The sequence below is a fragment of the Prionailurus bengalensis genome, chromosome B4, assembly GCF_016509475.1.
Source record: "Prionailurus bengalensis isolate Pbe53 chromosome B4, Fcat_Pben_1.1_paternal_pri, whole genome shotgun sequence".
Taxonomy (NCBI): Eukaryota; Metazoa; Chordata; class Mammalia; order Carnivora; family Felidae; genus Prionailurus; species Prionailurus bengalensis.
This window is the reverse complement of record NC_057358.1, coordinates 38,064,139-38,078,689: the sequence shown is the minus strand read 5'-3', so window position 1 is coordinate 38,078,689 and position 14,551 is coordinate 38,064,139. Positions and strand designations below refer to the sequence as shown.

Here is a 14,551-nt window from a genome sequence, read left to right as displayed (position 1 = left end):
TGCAGTAATCCAGGCAAGAATAGGTGGGCCTGAACCAAGACAGTGAGGCCAGGGAGAGGAGGGGACACACAGGAGGGTGGATCGCTCGTGCTGGGAGAAAGTAGCAATAAGGACACCAGGAGGGTGGATCGCTTGTGCTGGGAGAAAGTAGCAATAGGGACACCAGGAGGGTGGTGGGCTGCTCTCAGAACAGAACCAGCCAGGCCAGAAGGTCAGCAGGGAGTCATTCCCCGAGCCAGAAAAGGTGGTTAAGGGGAAGGATCCTGTCTTGCCCTTCAGAGAGGAAGGAGGTAAGGGACCTCCATGAGAAAGAAGCAAAGACAGGGCAGGTTACCTGAGCAGTGAGAGGGAGGGGCCCTACCCATGCTCCAGGCCTCTGCCCAGGAGTGTTCCCTCTGCTCACAAGTGGCTCCAGGCAACAAAGCCACGCTCTCCTTGGACCTCCCATTTTGAAGGAGACATCTTAGCATCACCAAGAGGGAAGCCATCCCAGGAGCCAAGCTGCACAGGACACACATGCAGCATAGAAAGATGGCCGGGGGACAGCTGCCCTGGGGCACAAGGACCGCCCCCTCTGACCCGTGTGCACCCCTGGAAGCCCTGAGTGTATCAAACAACCCGAGAGGCATGGCGGGCTTGGTGCACGGCAGAGGTGTGCGTGGCAGGAGCACAGAATGGGGTGGGGCCAGGAGACTGAGCACACGCCAGGGCAGCATCTAACAGGGGCATGAGGCATCCAGCTGTCGGGGGGCCGGGACCTGGAGGGCAGGAGCTGCAGGTGTGCGAGGTGCACGGGAGCTGTGCGCTGCCGACCCACCTGGCAGAGGCAGTGAAGGCTGGACAGCGTAGGTTTGTTGAGAGAAAGGTTTCACACTACGGAGACAGGAGAGAGGAGGTGTAAGCCCTGGGCAGGTTGCAGCCCAGGAGTCTCTGGCAGTGTCCAACGCTGTGTGTGGCTGGCCCCAGTGGTCTGAGCATAAGTGGCCTTAATGGGCTCTGGCCACCTGCTCCCTCCCCTGCCAAGTCCCTCAAGTTTCATGGATGACCCACAGAAGCAGCATGTCTGTTGGGAAAATCCATTCCTCCCTCCTTCCTTCCCTCCCAAGCCAGCCAGAGGTCTGCTTCCTAGCCTCTCTCCCTCAGGGTCCCAAGCTCTGGCCTTGTTTCACCCTGGACAGACTGGAGTTTCAGCAAATGCCACCCCAGCGTGTCCACACCACAGACTGAGCTATTGCCTAAAAAGCAGGACAGCCTGATCCCAAAGCTCAAGCCCCTCCTGAAAGGCTGCCCCCAGACTGCTACCCTGTCCCATACTGGGAGCCAGGCTCAACAGCACAAGTTCACAGGCTCAAGTTCAGTTCAGAGAGCAACTGGTAGCAGGCCATACTCACTCATGGGATGTTCCAGCTTGGCCCGGCAAAGCTCCTTGCCAAAACTGAGGAGGCAAAAAGCACAGAGTCAGCACAGCCCCATGCACCAGGGCCGTGGTGTGGGAAGACCGAGCAGGGTTCTCATCTGGAAGGCAGGGTTGGGGGCCTAGACCCAGTGGGCAGTAAGGAGAGTCAGCACTGCTACACTGGGCTAGGTTACAGCAGTGTCCCAAAGTGTGTCTCAAGGAGCTCTAGTCTCTAGACACACTCTGCCAAGAAGGTGCTCCTTGAGAGAAACCCCAGGTTTAGAATTACAGCAACTGTATTCCTCCCTTAGAGGCCCACAGTGCGTAGCAGCACATAAGGCCTGAACAGTCCAAGGTCAAGAAACCTATTTAGTTGTAAGCGTCCCAAACTTCCTTACGCACAGAATTATTTTGTTCCCTATCTATGCAATATTCTGACGGACTAGCAGTCTCTGGAGCACACTTTGAAAACTCCTAGACGAGAGGCTCACCGAGCATGGGGTGAGGTCCTTCCCTACACGCCTAGGGCAGTGCTATGGGTGCATGGTGAAGACCCATGTAGACCCTATAGCCAAGAAAACCTTGTGAGGACACAGCCCTAGAAAGGAGGAGCCTTTCTAGATCATTCTGAAAGGGTGACCAAGCTGGCTGTGGCCAAGAAATTTAAAACCCAAACAAGCGTTTGTTCCTGAACATCAGCTCTCCGACTGGAAAGAGAACAGTGCTGAGGAGCAGAGGGGAGGGGGAGCCAGGACAGGGCTGAGTGGTGGAGAGCTGCTCAGGGGCATGCTGGTGTTACACCAAAGACTCAGGCATCAGCCCCCTCACCTGTCAATCAGGCCAACTCTGTAGAGCTCCTTGGTTGGTCAGCTAATGGGAGCTGCTTTGCCCCTTGTGGGAGGTCTGCTGTGTCACCGTCAAGGCCCCGGAGAAGGTGGTGCCAATGCCAGCAGAGCTGTGCCTCAGCGTGGCCCCTTGGCCCTTGGTCCCTCCTTCCCCCTGGCTCTCCTGGCCTTGGAGGACTCACGTGAGAGAAATGTGGCCTGGCCAGTGCCTCTGGCTCCTCAGGAGGGGGAGGAGTGAGAAGGAGGGGCTGGTGTGGCCTCTGGCTCCAGGCAGCCCCACTTACCCCTGAGACTGCTGGGTGGCCTGGGCCCCGGGCGAGGGCCATTTTACTGTGGAAGGCTGTGGCGGAGATGGCCTGGGCGGGCGACATGGGAGCCATGCTCTGCAGGGCCTTGTCCTTAGCTGCCTGGTCCTGGGGAGACATTGGAAGGGAGGGCCTCAGCAGTGGTCACTAGGGCAGGCATGGGCAAGGCGGGGTCCGGGCTTGTGCTCAGGGAAGCTGTCCTATCGCCAGTGGTCAGAGCCCTGGACAAGGCCCTGAGGGCCGAGGCTTACGCCCCTGCAGTGCTATTAACTTTGTTTGTGACTAAATGCAGGTCACTTGGTTTCTCTGATCAGTTTCCTCATCTGTCAAAGGGGCAAAATACGTGTCCAGCCTATTTTATTAGAGCTTAAAGGGCCTTTTGGAGACCATCTGCCAGGCGGTGTCTCCACGGGGATACTCTGAGAACAGAAGCTTTTTAGTCCTTGCTCGCCTCCACACCACTGGCAGCTGGCATGGTACCTGGCTCATAGTAGATGATACATAAATATGTCAGAGCCCTCCTCGAATGGACAGGAGGGGTCATCCTCGGTCACACAAACTGTCTAGAGGCATGGGGCGATCTCCTGTGGCCCCACCTGTCTCAGGCCTGCCCCAGGGGTCTCCCCTTGCACTGTGGACACCCAAGGCACCCCCAGACTTTTCCATGTCAGGATGTAAACACATACGGTCTGTCCTCCCTGGGTCCAAAGGCCCCAAAAACGGGTTCACCTTGCACTGGCTCTGAACAAAGAAGTACTCAGGGAAGCATATGTGAGGAACAGGCACTTAATGACATTAGCGATGATGATAATAATAGTAGTAACAATTTTTATATGTGTGTAAGCCAGCAGTTCCCATCCTGAGTGTCCTAATCCCACAGGTCTTCAAAAGTGATGAGACCGTATTTCAGTACTGAGATTTCTGTATTTCAAAAAGCCTGATGGGAACTGTGTTTTTGTCCAAAATAAGACCACATTTATAGACTGGAATGGCAAGTATTATTCAGCGTGTATAGCTTAATTGAGGCCAAAAGATTGGATGTCAACTCAGGAGCTCAGATTAGAAATTCTATCTTTACAATGAATATTTTTAAACAGAGAAAATAAATTAGCTGTTATTTGGTAATGAAGTTGGTAGACCCAGATCTGTCCTGAGTCATAACCGAGTCATCCCGGAGAAGCGATGGAGGTCCCTGCAGCCTACAGGTGCCGTTCTATGACAGTTTCACTGAGTCCCCACCGTAGCCCTGTGAGGCGGGCACCACCTTGGTGGCCTCCAACAGCATCCCAACGCCTCGTGATTGTGGGGCAGGATTCCAAAGGCCCCTCCACTCAGCCTCTCCAGGACCATCTGCACTCACTTGGCACAAGGTGACCCACACGTGGACTCTGAACATCACAGCACTCCTGTGAGGCCAACAGGACCAGTAGGATCCCCATTTTAAGATGAAGAAACCGAGGCTCAGAGAATTTATGTGACTACGGTGTTGACAGTGGTGATGGTTGGCCTGAGAGTTTGGCCCCGGTTGGCATTATCAATTTATCTCTGGGTCTCTGCAGGGCTGGGGCAGGGGGGCGGAGGACACTGGGGCAGGGAGCGAGGAGGATGGACACTGATATTTACCAGCACCCAGCGCACACCACAGAACACACAGGAAACCCTTCTGAGTGGACGGGTCATCCTCAAACCACTGTCCTTTTGGGGTCAAACTTGGGCCTTGCTCTCAGAGGCTCTCTGATAACCAAAGAGGGAGCTAATCAGCATAAGGTGGCCTCTTCCCAAGGACACTTGCACTGTTCAGGAGGAAGAAGTCAAACACGCCCAGGCCAGCTGGCTCAGGCCTCTCCCTCCAGGAGGACATGTATGATGCAGCAGGCCACACCCTCCCAAAGCTTGCAGACCTCTGTGGTTAACAACTACATTATGAAGCCAGAGAGCTCCATCCGCTCAATGTCAGCCACTTACGTCCCTTCCCGGATAGCTGATCTAAACAAATGACTGGGACTCAGGAAACCACGTCCTTACCAGGGTGGGACAGGAATCAGGGGGAAGTAGGAAGGACATTATGAGGAGTGACATCAAATGGCCAGGCTATAAGGCCAGGGAGTCACTGAATTTTGGGGCTGGAGAGGACCTCAGACGTCAACTTGCTTAACTCTGTCATTTTACATTTTAAACCAAATGGAGCTTGAGGAAGGTCAGTGACTCATCCAAGTTCACATGGTACAAGGGCAGAGCATGCTACACCAAATCCCGGGTCCTGGAGGATTTCTGTCTAATAGAAGTCTGTACACCAGGGATTATGTTAGGTCACAGACCCCTTTGAGAATATGACAAAATCCTCAAACCAATCTCCCCAAGAAAACTCATATAAAGATTTGCATATTATTTAAGGGGCTCATGGCTGCCCTTGATGCCCATCCAGTGGTCTACGAAGGCTCTCCCTGGCCTCCAAGTTACAGCATGTGGACAAAGGTAGGTGCGATTCCTTGAAGCAAATGTGCCCATACAGATGGTCCCCAAGGGAATTAAAAGTTTCCCTGGATGGCTGTAAACAGAACACTGTAAAGTCTTGTCTCCATTCTGGCCCCCTGCCAGGGTCCCAGTGAGAGGCAGACCGGAGAGGGAAAGTGGGGCTCAAGTTGGACTCCAGGACCCAAGGGTGTCTGAGGGTACGTGTGCTGGCTTGAGAGGGAGTGACAGCTGAGGCCCAGCCAGCTGTCCCAGGGACAAAGGAACGAGGTGCCGGGCTGCAGCTGTGGGGGCTGGGGACAGCTGGGCTGAGTGGGCAGCGGGGTGCGGCTTCCTGGGAGTTCCCACCACTCATTTGGAGCCTCCCATGTCAGAATCACGGACAACTGAAGCCACACGGGACCTTCAAGCTCCTCTAGTTCAGGGGTTTTTAACTGGGTTGTGAGCTACTTTGGGGTTCAAGAGCCACAGAGCATCAGAAGCAGATGGGAGCAGGGTCTCTGGCCTATTCCTCACTAACCTAGCTTTGACTGGAGTAGCCCCTTTGATAACATATTGGGGTGATATTTTGTTTGGGGGGGAAGGGGGGACCCGGCTGCTTAAAAAAAAGTGTGTTAACTGCTGGACTCAGTCTGATTCCCTCAGATGTTAGCTTTTCCTGCCAAGTAGCTGGGCAAACTCTACTACAAGCATGTCTATGGTGGGGTGGGGGCTCACTCCCTCTTGCCATTCACCAAAAGGGTCCCCTGGCTCCAGCGACCAGGAGGCCTAAGTCCTGTGGGGAACAGAGTGCCCCAGGGGGAGTCCTTTGGGGCATGGCCCTGTAAGGTAGGGCTGACCTGGGGAGGGGAGAGAACTGTCCATCTCAGAGAGCAGAGTGCAGGAAGGAATTCCACCAGCTCCCACAGTACAACCCACCCCCACCCCACCACCCACAGCAGTGCCTCCCAAGCCTGACCACCCTGTAGGCTCAGCAGATGGCAAATAAGGGGCCAGTGGCTCAAGGACGTCCTCAAGGAAGGGGGTATGGAGGACAATCCCACTGTGATTCGGGAAGTACTCTGTCCAGGGAGGGGGGATGCTCTAGAGCCTGGTGGTCACACATACTTACACACACACACACACACACACACACACACACACACACACACGGCTCTGAAGTCAAGTGTCATTCCCTATATAGACAGGAGCACAATTATAGGCTAAATCCCTGTCTTCTTAACACCAACAAGCATGCTGGCTCTGCACACAAACAGCCAGCCCCTGAACCCAAGGGAAGACTTTTCCTGCTGGAAAAGGAGCTCCAATTTCTAGGAAGCTGCCCCCACCCATGCCCTAGGTCCTCCCTCCCACTGCTGCTGTTTGCCTTACCTTTAGCTTGGCCTGGATCTCGCGGGCTTTGCGACGGGCCAGCACCTGGATGTGGCTGGAGACCTGCAGCAGGAAGAGAAGGCTCCTGTCCCTACCTCCCAGAAGGCCTGTGCTCCCCATTCTGGCTCCCTGACCCTCAGCACCGCCCTCCTCAGCCTCAATCCACGTCTGTGGAATGAATGAATGAAAGGGCCAGTCAATGGTGGGCCTTCAGTCCCTCCATATCCAGCTAATCCAGACTTTGGCAATAAATACAAGTATAGTGCCAGTACTTTGTCCTCTGTTCTTCTGGTGTCCTGGAGAGGGGAGGGGGCTACTGACTCCCCTGTAAGGTGAGGGATTTCCTCCCAGTTGATAGCAACAGGAACCACAGGGAAACTGAACTATCTGTGGCACACCAAAAAGACACAACCCCTCTGAACCAGCCCCACCAGGAATCCACACTGGGGCCTACAGAGGCCCTGGCCCACCATGGGAGCAGGCTGGAACTGGGGTACCTGCCCCTGGGACCCACACTCATCTTTCAGGGCCCACCTGCTTCCTGGTGCGGGTCTTGCCTGTCCGGAGCTTGATGTAGCGGGCAATCAGCTCATTCCGACCTACAGAGACACCAACAGCTTCTCAGTAGAAGAAGGACAAAAGGCAGGCACACAGGACGATCTGGGAGATCTCTTCCCTCATCCTCTGGCCACCTTGACTGGGTACTTGGGGTGAGGATTCTACAGGTTCCCTCCTGCCCTCCTTGGATCCCACGGATCTCCCAGCAACAAGAGGAAGCTGAGGTCTTGGTGGGAGACTGGTAACCTGAGAGCAAGGAGGTGACAGGGCTGTGGGCCCCACATAAACTTGGGGAGCCCTCTCAGAGGCCACCTCCTCCCCTCCACTCTATAGCAGGCTGATAGTCCTGCCTCCTCCTGGGGCCTTCTGCACACTTGAGAGGCTGCAGGGAAGCGCTTGGGCTTTGGCCATCCCCCATGCAGTCCCCGCGGCTTCCACCACCTCCATATGAGCAGAGCCTTACAAGATGTCTTTTCTGGTCTGTGAGCAGCAGCAGGGATGGGGGACATACGTGCTGAGACACCGAGGGTCCCCAGAGAGGAGGTCTGAAGCGCTTAACTCAAAGAAAACCCAGAGAGACCACAACTCCAGCTCCGTGGCTCTAACCAGTCAACAAGTAATACTGAGTGTGCGCCATGGGCCCACCCTACTAGGGGCTAAAGCTGCATCTAAGGAATCTCAGAAAACTATGAGGAGCCACCTGTGTCCTCTACTACTATAAATGCAATTATGAAAAGAGGTTCCGTCTTCAAAGAAACTGCCACCTAGCTGAGGAGAGACGTGTGCCCATGCTGTAACTCCAGTGCGTGCCACAGACAGGGAACACACAGTGTGTTCAGAGCACAAGGGGTCAGTTCAGGTTGGGTGGTCAGGTGAGCCTTCAGCTGGACCTTGACCACTGGGTAGGATTAAACCATAAAGAAGGACATTGGGCTGGGGAGAGGGAGGGCAAGGGGATTTCAGCAGGAGCTACCACCTCCCTGGTCCAGCTCTGGGGCCAGGGGGCACAGCCGACAGCCTGCCCTGTCCTGCTGGCCCTTGTTGAGCCTGGAGGACTGTGACTATGAGTAAGGAGACTGCTGGTGCAGGGGGTGGGGGTGGGGTGGTGGTGATGAATAGGCTATCCGCCACCCTGCTGTAAGCAGAGAGCACAGCCAAGGCCAAGCCGGCCCCCCAGCTGACCTTTCCCCACTGCCAACGCTGAATTAAGAGGCCACCCTGAAGAGGTCTCATCTGCCAGAAAGACTAGCTGGCCTGAGCACTGGACTGTCTGTGTCAGGGAAAGAAGGGAGGGAGGATCAGACCCTGAGGATATCACCTGCCGGCTGGTCTGCACCTAAAACAGGGATCCAGCAAGATGGCTCTTCTCAAAGCTCTCCAGGGAGAGGTATTCCAAAGGCTCCTTTAAACAAATGTCTGAATAAAGTTCAACAGTCCTGCCCCATGTCTAACTTGAGACACTCATGTTGCAGCTATGAAGTGCTATTATCACTTGCCAGAGAGTCTAAGTCATCACCAGTGGTGACTATACACGGGTCACAGAACTGGGATTTGGGGAGCCAGATGCTAGCCCAGTGGTTCCACAAATGAGCTATGGGACTGTGGCCAATGGGATTTTATTCCTCCATGGACCTTTACCCAGACTTCTCTTCTTAAAACAGGCCCTTTTAGGTGCGCCTGGGTGTCTCAGTCGGTTGAGCGTCCGACTTTGGCTCAGGTCATGATCTCGCAGTTTGTGGGTTTGAGCCCCGCATTGGGTTCTGTGCTGACAGCTCAGAGCCTGCAGCCTGCTTTGGATTCTGTGTCTCCCTCTCTCTCTGCCCCTCCCCCGCTCATATTCTGTCTCTCTCTCTCTGTCAAAAATAAACATTAAAAAAATAAAAATTAAATAAAATAAATAAATAAATAAATAGATAGAGAGATAGATAGAAGGCCTTTTTAGGGTATTTTCTCAAGATTATTCCAACCAAATTTTTATAGACTTAGGAAACAGACCTTAACTTTGGCTCAGTTTCCTTTCCTGTAAAACAAACAGGCCTGTGGGAGTAGTGTAGTTCAGAGACCAGCCTGGGAGCAAGGAGAAGAGCAAGGGGAGAGAGAAGGTTCCTGAGAGCCAGGAAGCTGACTGCAGTGCTGGAGGACATGCTCTTGAGAAGGGCAAGTTGGAGAGTCCCGGGGCGGGTGGTGGGAAAGGCAGGGGGCACTCGTCTGAATGGCATCAGAGACCATTGTGTTCCCGTGCTGCTCCTCTAGCCCACACCTTGTGTGCAGGGAGCAACCTATCAGTTCTATCTGTCTTTTCTGTTAGATTCTCAACACCTCAGAGCAGGAGACTACACATCCCCATTCAGGTCGGCATCTCCAAAATCTGGCCCTGTTTGTCAAATAAAGGGTATATCAGCAAATCTTGACAGCCGACCCTTGAAGAACATGGGTTTGAACTGTACAAGTCCACTTACACATGAATTATTCTCAATAAATACAGCACAATACCATATGTATTTTCTCTTCCTTAGGATTTTTTAAATAACATTTTCCTTTCTCTAGCTTATTTTACTATAAGGATATAGTGAATAGATATAACATACAAAATATGTGTTAATCGACTGTTTATATTATTGATAAGGCTCTGGTCAATAGCAGGCTGTTAGTAGTTAAGTTCTGGGGGAGTTCAAGTTATACATGGATTTTCTACTGTGTCTGGGGGGAGGGTAGCATCTCTAACCCCCACATTGTTCAAAGGTCAATTGTATAACCGGAATCTAGACACTTCTCACCACCTCACCCTCCGTGGCCCAAGCTCCCATCCTCCCTGGCCTCAACTATTAGAATAGCCTTCTACCTGGATCCCCTGATCAGCCTATTCTCAACACAGCAGCCACAGCAATCCTGTGGCTCAAACACCCTCCAGTGGCTTCCCGTCTCCCTCAGATTATAAGTGTCCAAGCCCCTACAATGGCCTAGAGAGACCCACAGGATCTGTTCACTCTATCTCCAGCTCAGCCCCTCCCTGAACTTATGTCACCTGCTACTCGGTCTCCTGGCTGTTCCTAGGACCTGCCTGACCCATGCCCATCTGAAAGCCTTTATGTGCCCTGTTCTCAGCCCAGTCACATGTGGCCCACAACCTCACCTTCACATCCTTGACACCTTCTTTGCTCAGATGCCATTGCCTTACAGACCACTTCCCTGAACACTCCCCTGAAAACTGAGGTCAGCCCCCGCCTACCCACCTTGGACTGCCTACTGTCTTTACTGTTCTTATAGCACCTTCTCACATGCCATGTGATCTGCCTACTTACTGAGCTGCCTACTCGGAGCACTGCCTACCTCCTCCCCACTCCCAGCAGAAGGAAAGCTCCTGAGAACAGGGATTCACACCCAACACCTAGAACACTGCCTGCAGTTTTCTATAGCAGGTTCCCACAAACATTGTTAAATGAATAAGGCATAATGTTAAATAGTGATATGATACTGGCCAAATGTCCCACAAGGCTCTTTAGCCTTCTATAGGTAAGGTACAAGTTATAGAAAAGCAAATACCCTTTTACTTGATTAGTCCAACATAATTTTTAAAGTGATTTCTTATCCCGGTCTCATTTGACCCTCTCCATGCAGGAACAAATCCAGATTTGGGGGGAGCCTAAAGCATCTAAAAATTGGAAGGCTCTCATTGAGAAAAATAATTTAAAATATAAACCAAAATTAGGCTAAGATCATTTTAGGTTAAGATGGGTATGTTTATTCTCTTGATGATAGTAATTGGTTTCATAGGTGTATATGTCTGTCAAAACTCAACCAAATTATCCACTTCAAATATGTATGTATAGTTCACTATATGGCAATTATATTCCAATAAAACTACTTTACAAATTTAAATTAAAAATAAAAAGCTTAGAGGTGCGTGGGTGGCTCAGTTGGTTGAGCATCTCACTGGCTCAGGTCATGAATGATCTCACGGTTCGAGTTCGAGCCCCTCATGAGTTCGAGCCCTTCATCGGGCTCTGTGCTCAGAGCTGGGAGCCTGGAACCTGCTTCGGATTCTGTGTCTCCCTCTCGTTCTCTGCCCCTCCCCCGTTCCCTCCCTCCCTCCCTCTCTCTCTCTCACCCTCAAAAATGAATAAACGTTAGGGGCGCCTGGGTGGCGCAGTCGGTTAAGCGTCCGACTTCAGCCAGGTCACGATCTCGCGGTCCGTGAGTTCGAGCCCCGCATCAGGCTCTGGGCTGATGGCTCAGAGCCTGGAGCCTGTTTCCGATTCTGTGTCTCCCTCTCTCTCTGCCCCTCCCCCGTTCATGCTCTGTCTCTCTCTGTCCCAAAAATAAATAAAAAATGTTGAAAAAAATTAAAAAAAAAAAAAAAAGAATAAACGTTAAAAAAAGAATAATAAAAGGTTTAGGGACACCACATTACTAGTGATGGTCTTGAAGCGTTAGCCCCATCAACTTCACGGTAAACCTCCCTACTGCCTGTAGAAAGGACAGCAATTACACCTATTACCAAAGGAGAAAACTGAAGTCAGAAAATCTCACCCAGATTGTCTACCAGCAGATCTAGGACCAGCTGCCTGGGTTTGAGCACTGGTGCAGCCACTGTGGGCGGTACAGTGAACACCTGGCACCAAGAAGGTGCTGCTCAGTTAATGGGAACTCGCCTCCAACACGGGGCCAGCGTCCTGGCCCTTTACGCAGCGGCACATCCTCTACAGTACATGTCAAGCAGCAGCAGCAGCTAGGGAGGAGGCCTGTGTCCTCCATTGGCCAAGACCCTTACTCCAGACATTACAGATGGCTCGCCTCCTGTCAGAGCCCCAGGTCACGAAGACAGAGCCCCTCCTAGCCCCACAACTGCCTCTGCCCTCGTCTACAGAGTTCAGGAACGAGACAGGCCATCCTGGCCCTGGGCTAAGCAGTGGGGGCCATGGGAGCCAAACCCAAGGGGTCTGGGCTGGCTCAGCTGTCTTTTACCAACTTGTGCATCTTCCCTCTCTTTCTCTGGAACAGCATCCTCCCCTCCCTTACCAGCCCATCTCAGACCATTATTCCACCCAGCCTTGTTCTGCTTATCAGAGGCAATGCCAGGAGTCGAGAGCACTCCCTGGGTGGGAGTGAAGTGCTGGGCTTCTGTGGGTGTGTTGAGCCAAGAGGGGTCAAACAGCTTCCTTCCTGCCACTGGGGTGCTTTGGAGGTCACCCTGGCCATTCTGCCTCCAGGCCAGCTGGCATCTAATCCAGGCTCTACACATACATGGAGAGTTTCTACAGCTTCTTTCCCTCTTGTAACAAGAGCTACGATAGTGAACATTTATTTATTGAGCACTTATATGAGCTAGTACCTGTGCAAATACATGATGTGTACTGGGAGTTTTATTTGCATGCTCCTTGTCAATCCTCATGTCAACTCTATGCAGCTGCTACTACTGTCACATTTAACAGACAGGGAAATCGAGGTACAGAGAGGTTTGGAAAGCTGTTCAGGGTCACAGGCCAACAGGTAGTTAAGACTGAAATCCATGCAATCTGGTTCTATAGTCTGTCTCTTCAGTATTGCACAGAATTACTTCTATTTCACATGGGATTGAGGGCCGTCTCTCTGAAGGGTTGGACCTGGAGATCCCACAGGTCCAGTGTAGCCTAAGGAAGACAACTCTGTGGCCCAAGCAAGGGAAGTGATTTACTGAAAGTCACATAGTTTGTTAGTGTTCCAGGTGCCATGAGAACATACATTTCTAAGGCTTCATGACTATGATACAATGACTGCCCTCCCTTCGCCAAGCTGGGAGCTTCCTCTACAAGACCACTGTGCTCTTCCCTCTGGATTGATCCCCCGATTCTCTGGGGCTCTGCATGAAATAAGTCCTTGATGATGTCTGACTGCCCCTCACCTGACCCAGGTGCTGGAGGAAGAGCCGACTATTTGAACCCAAAAGCCTGCCCACCTGTTTTCATTCTCTTATGGACAGTGGTACCCACAGCTGATAGAAACCAATGTGCTTTGGGTGATGTAGACGTCAGGAAGCCACAGAGTCAAAGGCAGAAGAGGAGAGAAGTAGGGAGCATGTGTTCAGAGGCAGAGCCCTGAAACTATAGCCAAGGTCAGCAAAGAGCAAGGGCCGAAAGAAACTAGTACAAAATCCAGATGAGTTAGTGGGAGAGAAAGAGACCTGCATCCTTGTGCCAGCTCTGCCACTTGCTGCTAAAACCCAGGCCTTTCTTCTCCCCTCCAGTTCAGAGACCACATGCTGGGGCAGCGGGAGGCCAGCCTGGAACTCGGTGGGGGCAGCTGGGCATTACAGTGTGGCAGGTGGCCTTGGCCAACCCAAGAGAGGGCCTGGGTGGGGCTGGAAAGGACACCTCCGCCAGACTGTGGCCCATCTGTCAGGGGACATGTGTCCAACAGCCCCCACCTCATGTCACAGCCCCATCCCACCATGGGTGAGGACAGCCGATGGACAAAGGTCAGCCTTGGCCTAACTACAGGCTGAGGGTGGGGCGTTCTCGATGCAGGGTCCACATATCACCACCACTTCCTCCCAACCCCACATACCAGGTCACACGTACCTGCCAGCCACCCCAGGCTTTTCCTTGAACACACACTACCACTGAAATCGTTATCCCGTTTGCACAACCCTGTATGGAACAGGCCATTTCTGCATCTCATTTCCTCTGTATTGCCTCCTCTCTCTGCACCAGCCCTCTGTCTGGCTCATAAGGGTATTAAATGGCACAAAGGAAGTGAAGCACCTACCACCTAGCAGAAGGTCAGTAAGGTCAGCTGTTGTTGTTCAGGTTGTTCATAAGGCCCATTATACTGAAAGCTATTAGTTTTCAAAATTGGAAAAGTTGAGAACCTGGGCAAAGAGCCTCCCACCCAAGAGGAGACAGATCTGCACGTGTAGTGTTTTGGTTCACCAGAGGCCTCTCAAGGGAGGGAGCCTCTTATGAGCTCTCCATTTCACCCTGGCAGCTTAGGACTGGCGGGGGGGGGGGGGGGGGGGAGGCCAACCTTCCTCCACAACCAGCCCTAATCCCGATGGCCTGGGGGCCTCTCTGTCCAGGGATCGGCTGAAGCTATAAACACCTGCAGCTGGAGGAGGAGGCTATTTGTGGAGAAGAAACTTCTGCCCGAAGCCTGGAAGCCTGAGAAGGCAGTGATTAGGCCTGACATCGGAGCTATTACCACCGTTGTCCCTGGAGGGCTCTGAGGCTTCTGGTGAAATCCTACTCGGCCTTCAAGGCTGCCGCCCCAAGAAGCCTTCCCTGATCCTCACCCAAGTGGGTGTGCCCACTCCCACCTCCAAGTCCGGGTGCACAGGGGTCTGTGCCTTTCTCTAAAGTCACTGGAGCGCCTGTCTTCCTCCCTCACTAACATCCAAGCTCCTTGAGGACAGAGAACATGTACCATTCAGCTCTACACCCCACTGCTGCTCTCTGGGCACCTCCATGGGCTCCCATCCCTGCGGTAACACTAAAAGGTGATGTCTTCTTCCAATGAGCACACGAAAAGATGCTCAACATCACTAATCATTAGGGAAATGTAAATTAGAACAAGATGCCATTTCACACCCACAAGGATGACCATTAAAAAAACAAACAAACGGAAAGTAA

At 52.6% G+C, this 14,551-nt stretch overlaps 1 protein-coding gene across 11 annotated transcripts in view; it reads right to left on the bottom strand.

The window, feature by feature from the left end:
* The window catches only part of TEAD4 (TEA domain transcription factor 4), a 64,685-nt gene that overhangs the window by 16,352 nt on the left and 33,782 nt on the right, over positions 1–14,551 (bottom strand). For 8 of the 11 annotated variants that reach the window (XM_043561995.1, XM_043561993.1, XM_043561997.1 and 5 more), the window contains 5 exons: positions 6,924–6,988; positions 6,390–6,452; positions 2,526–2,654; positions 1,392–1,435; positions 818–873 (listed from right to left, as the gene is read on the bottom strand). In XM_043561995.1, coding sequence (XP_043417930.1) covers positions 818–873; positions 1,392–1,435; positions 2,526–2,654; positions 6,390–6,452; positions 6,924–6,988 — 357 coding nt within the window. The remainder of the gene's footprint in view (positions 1–817; positions 874–1,391; positions 1,436–2,525; positions 2,655–6,389; positions 6,453–6,923; positions 6,989–14,551) is intronic. The other 3 variants (XM_043562002.1, XM_043561998.1, XM_043562001.1) reach the window with 1 other exon arrangement.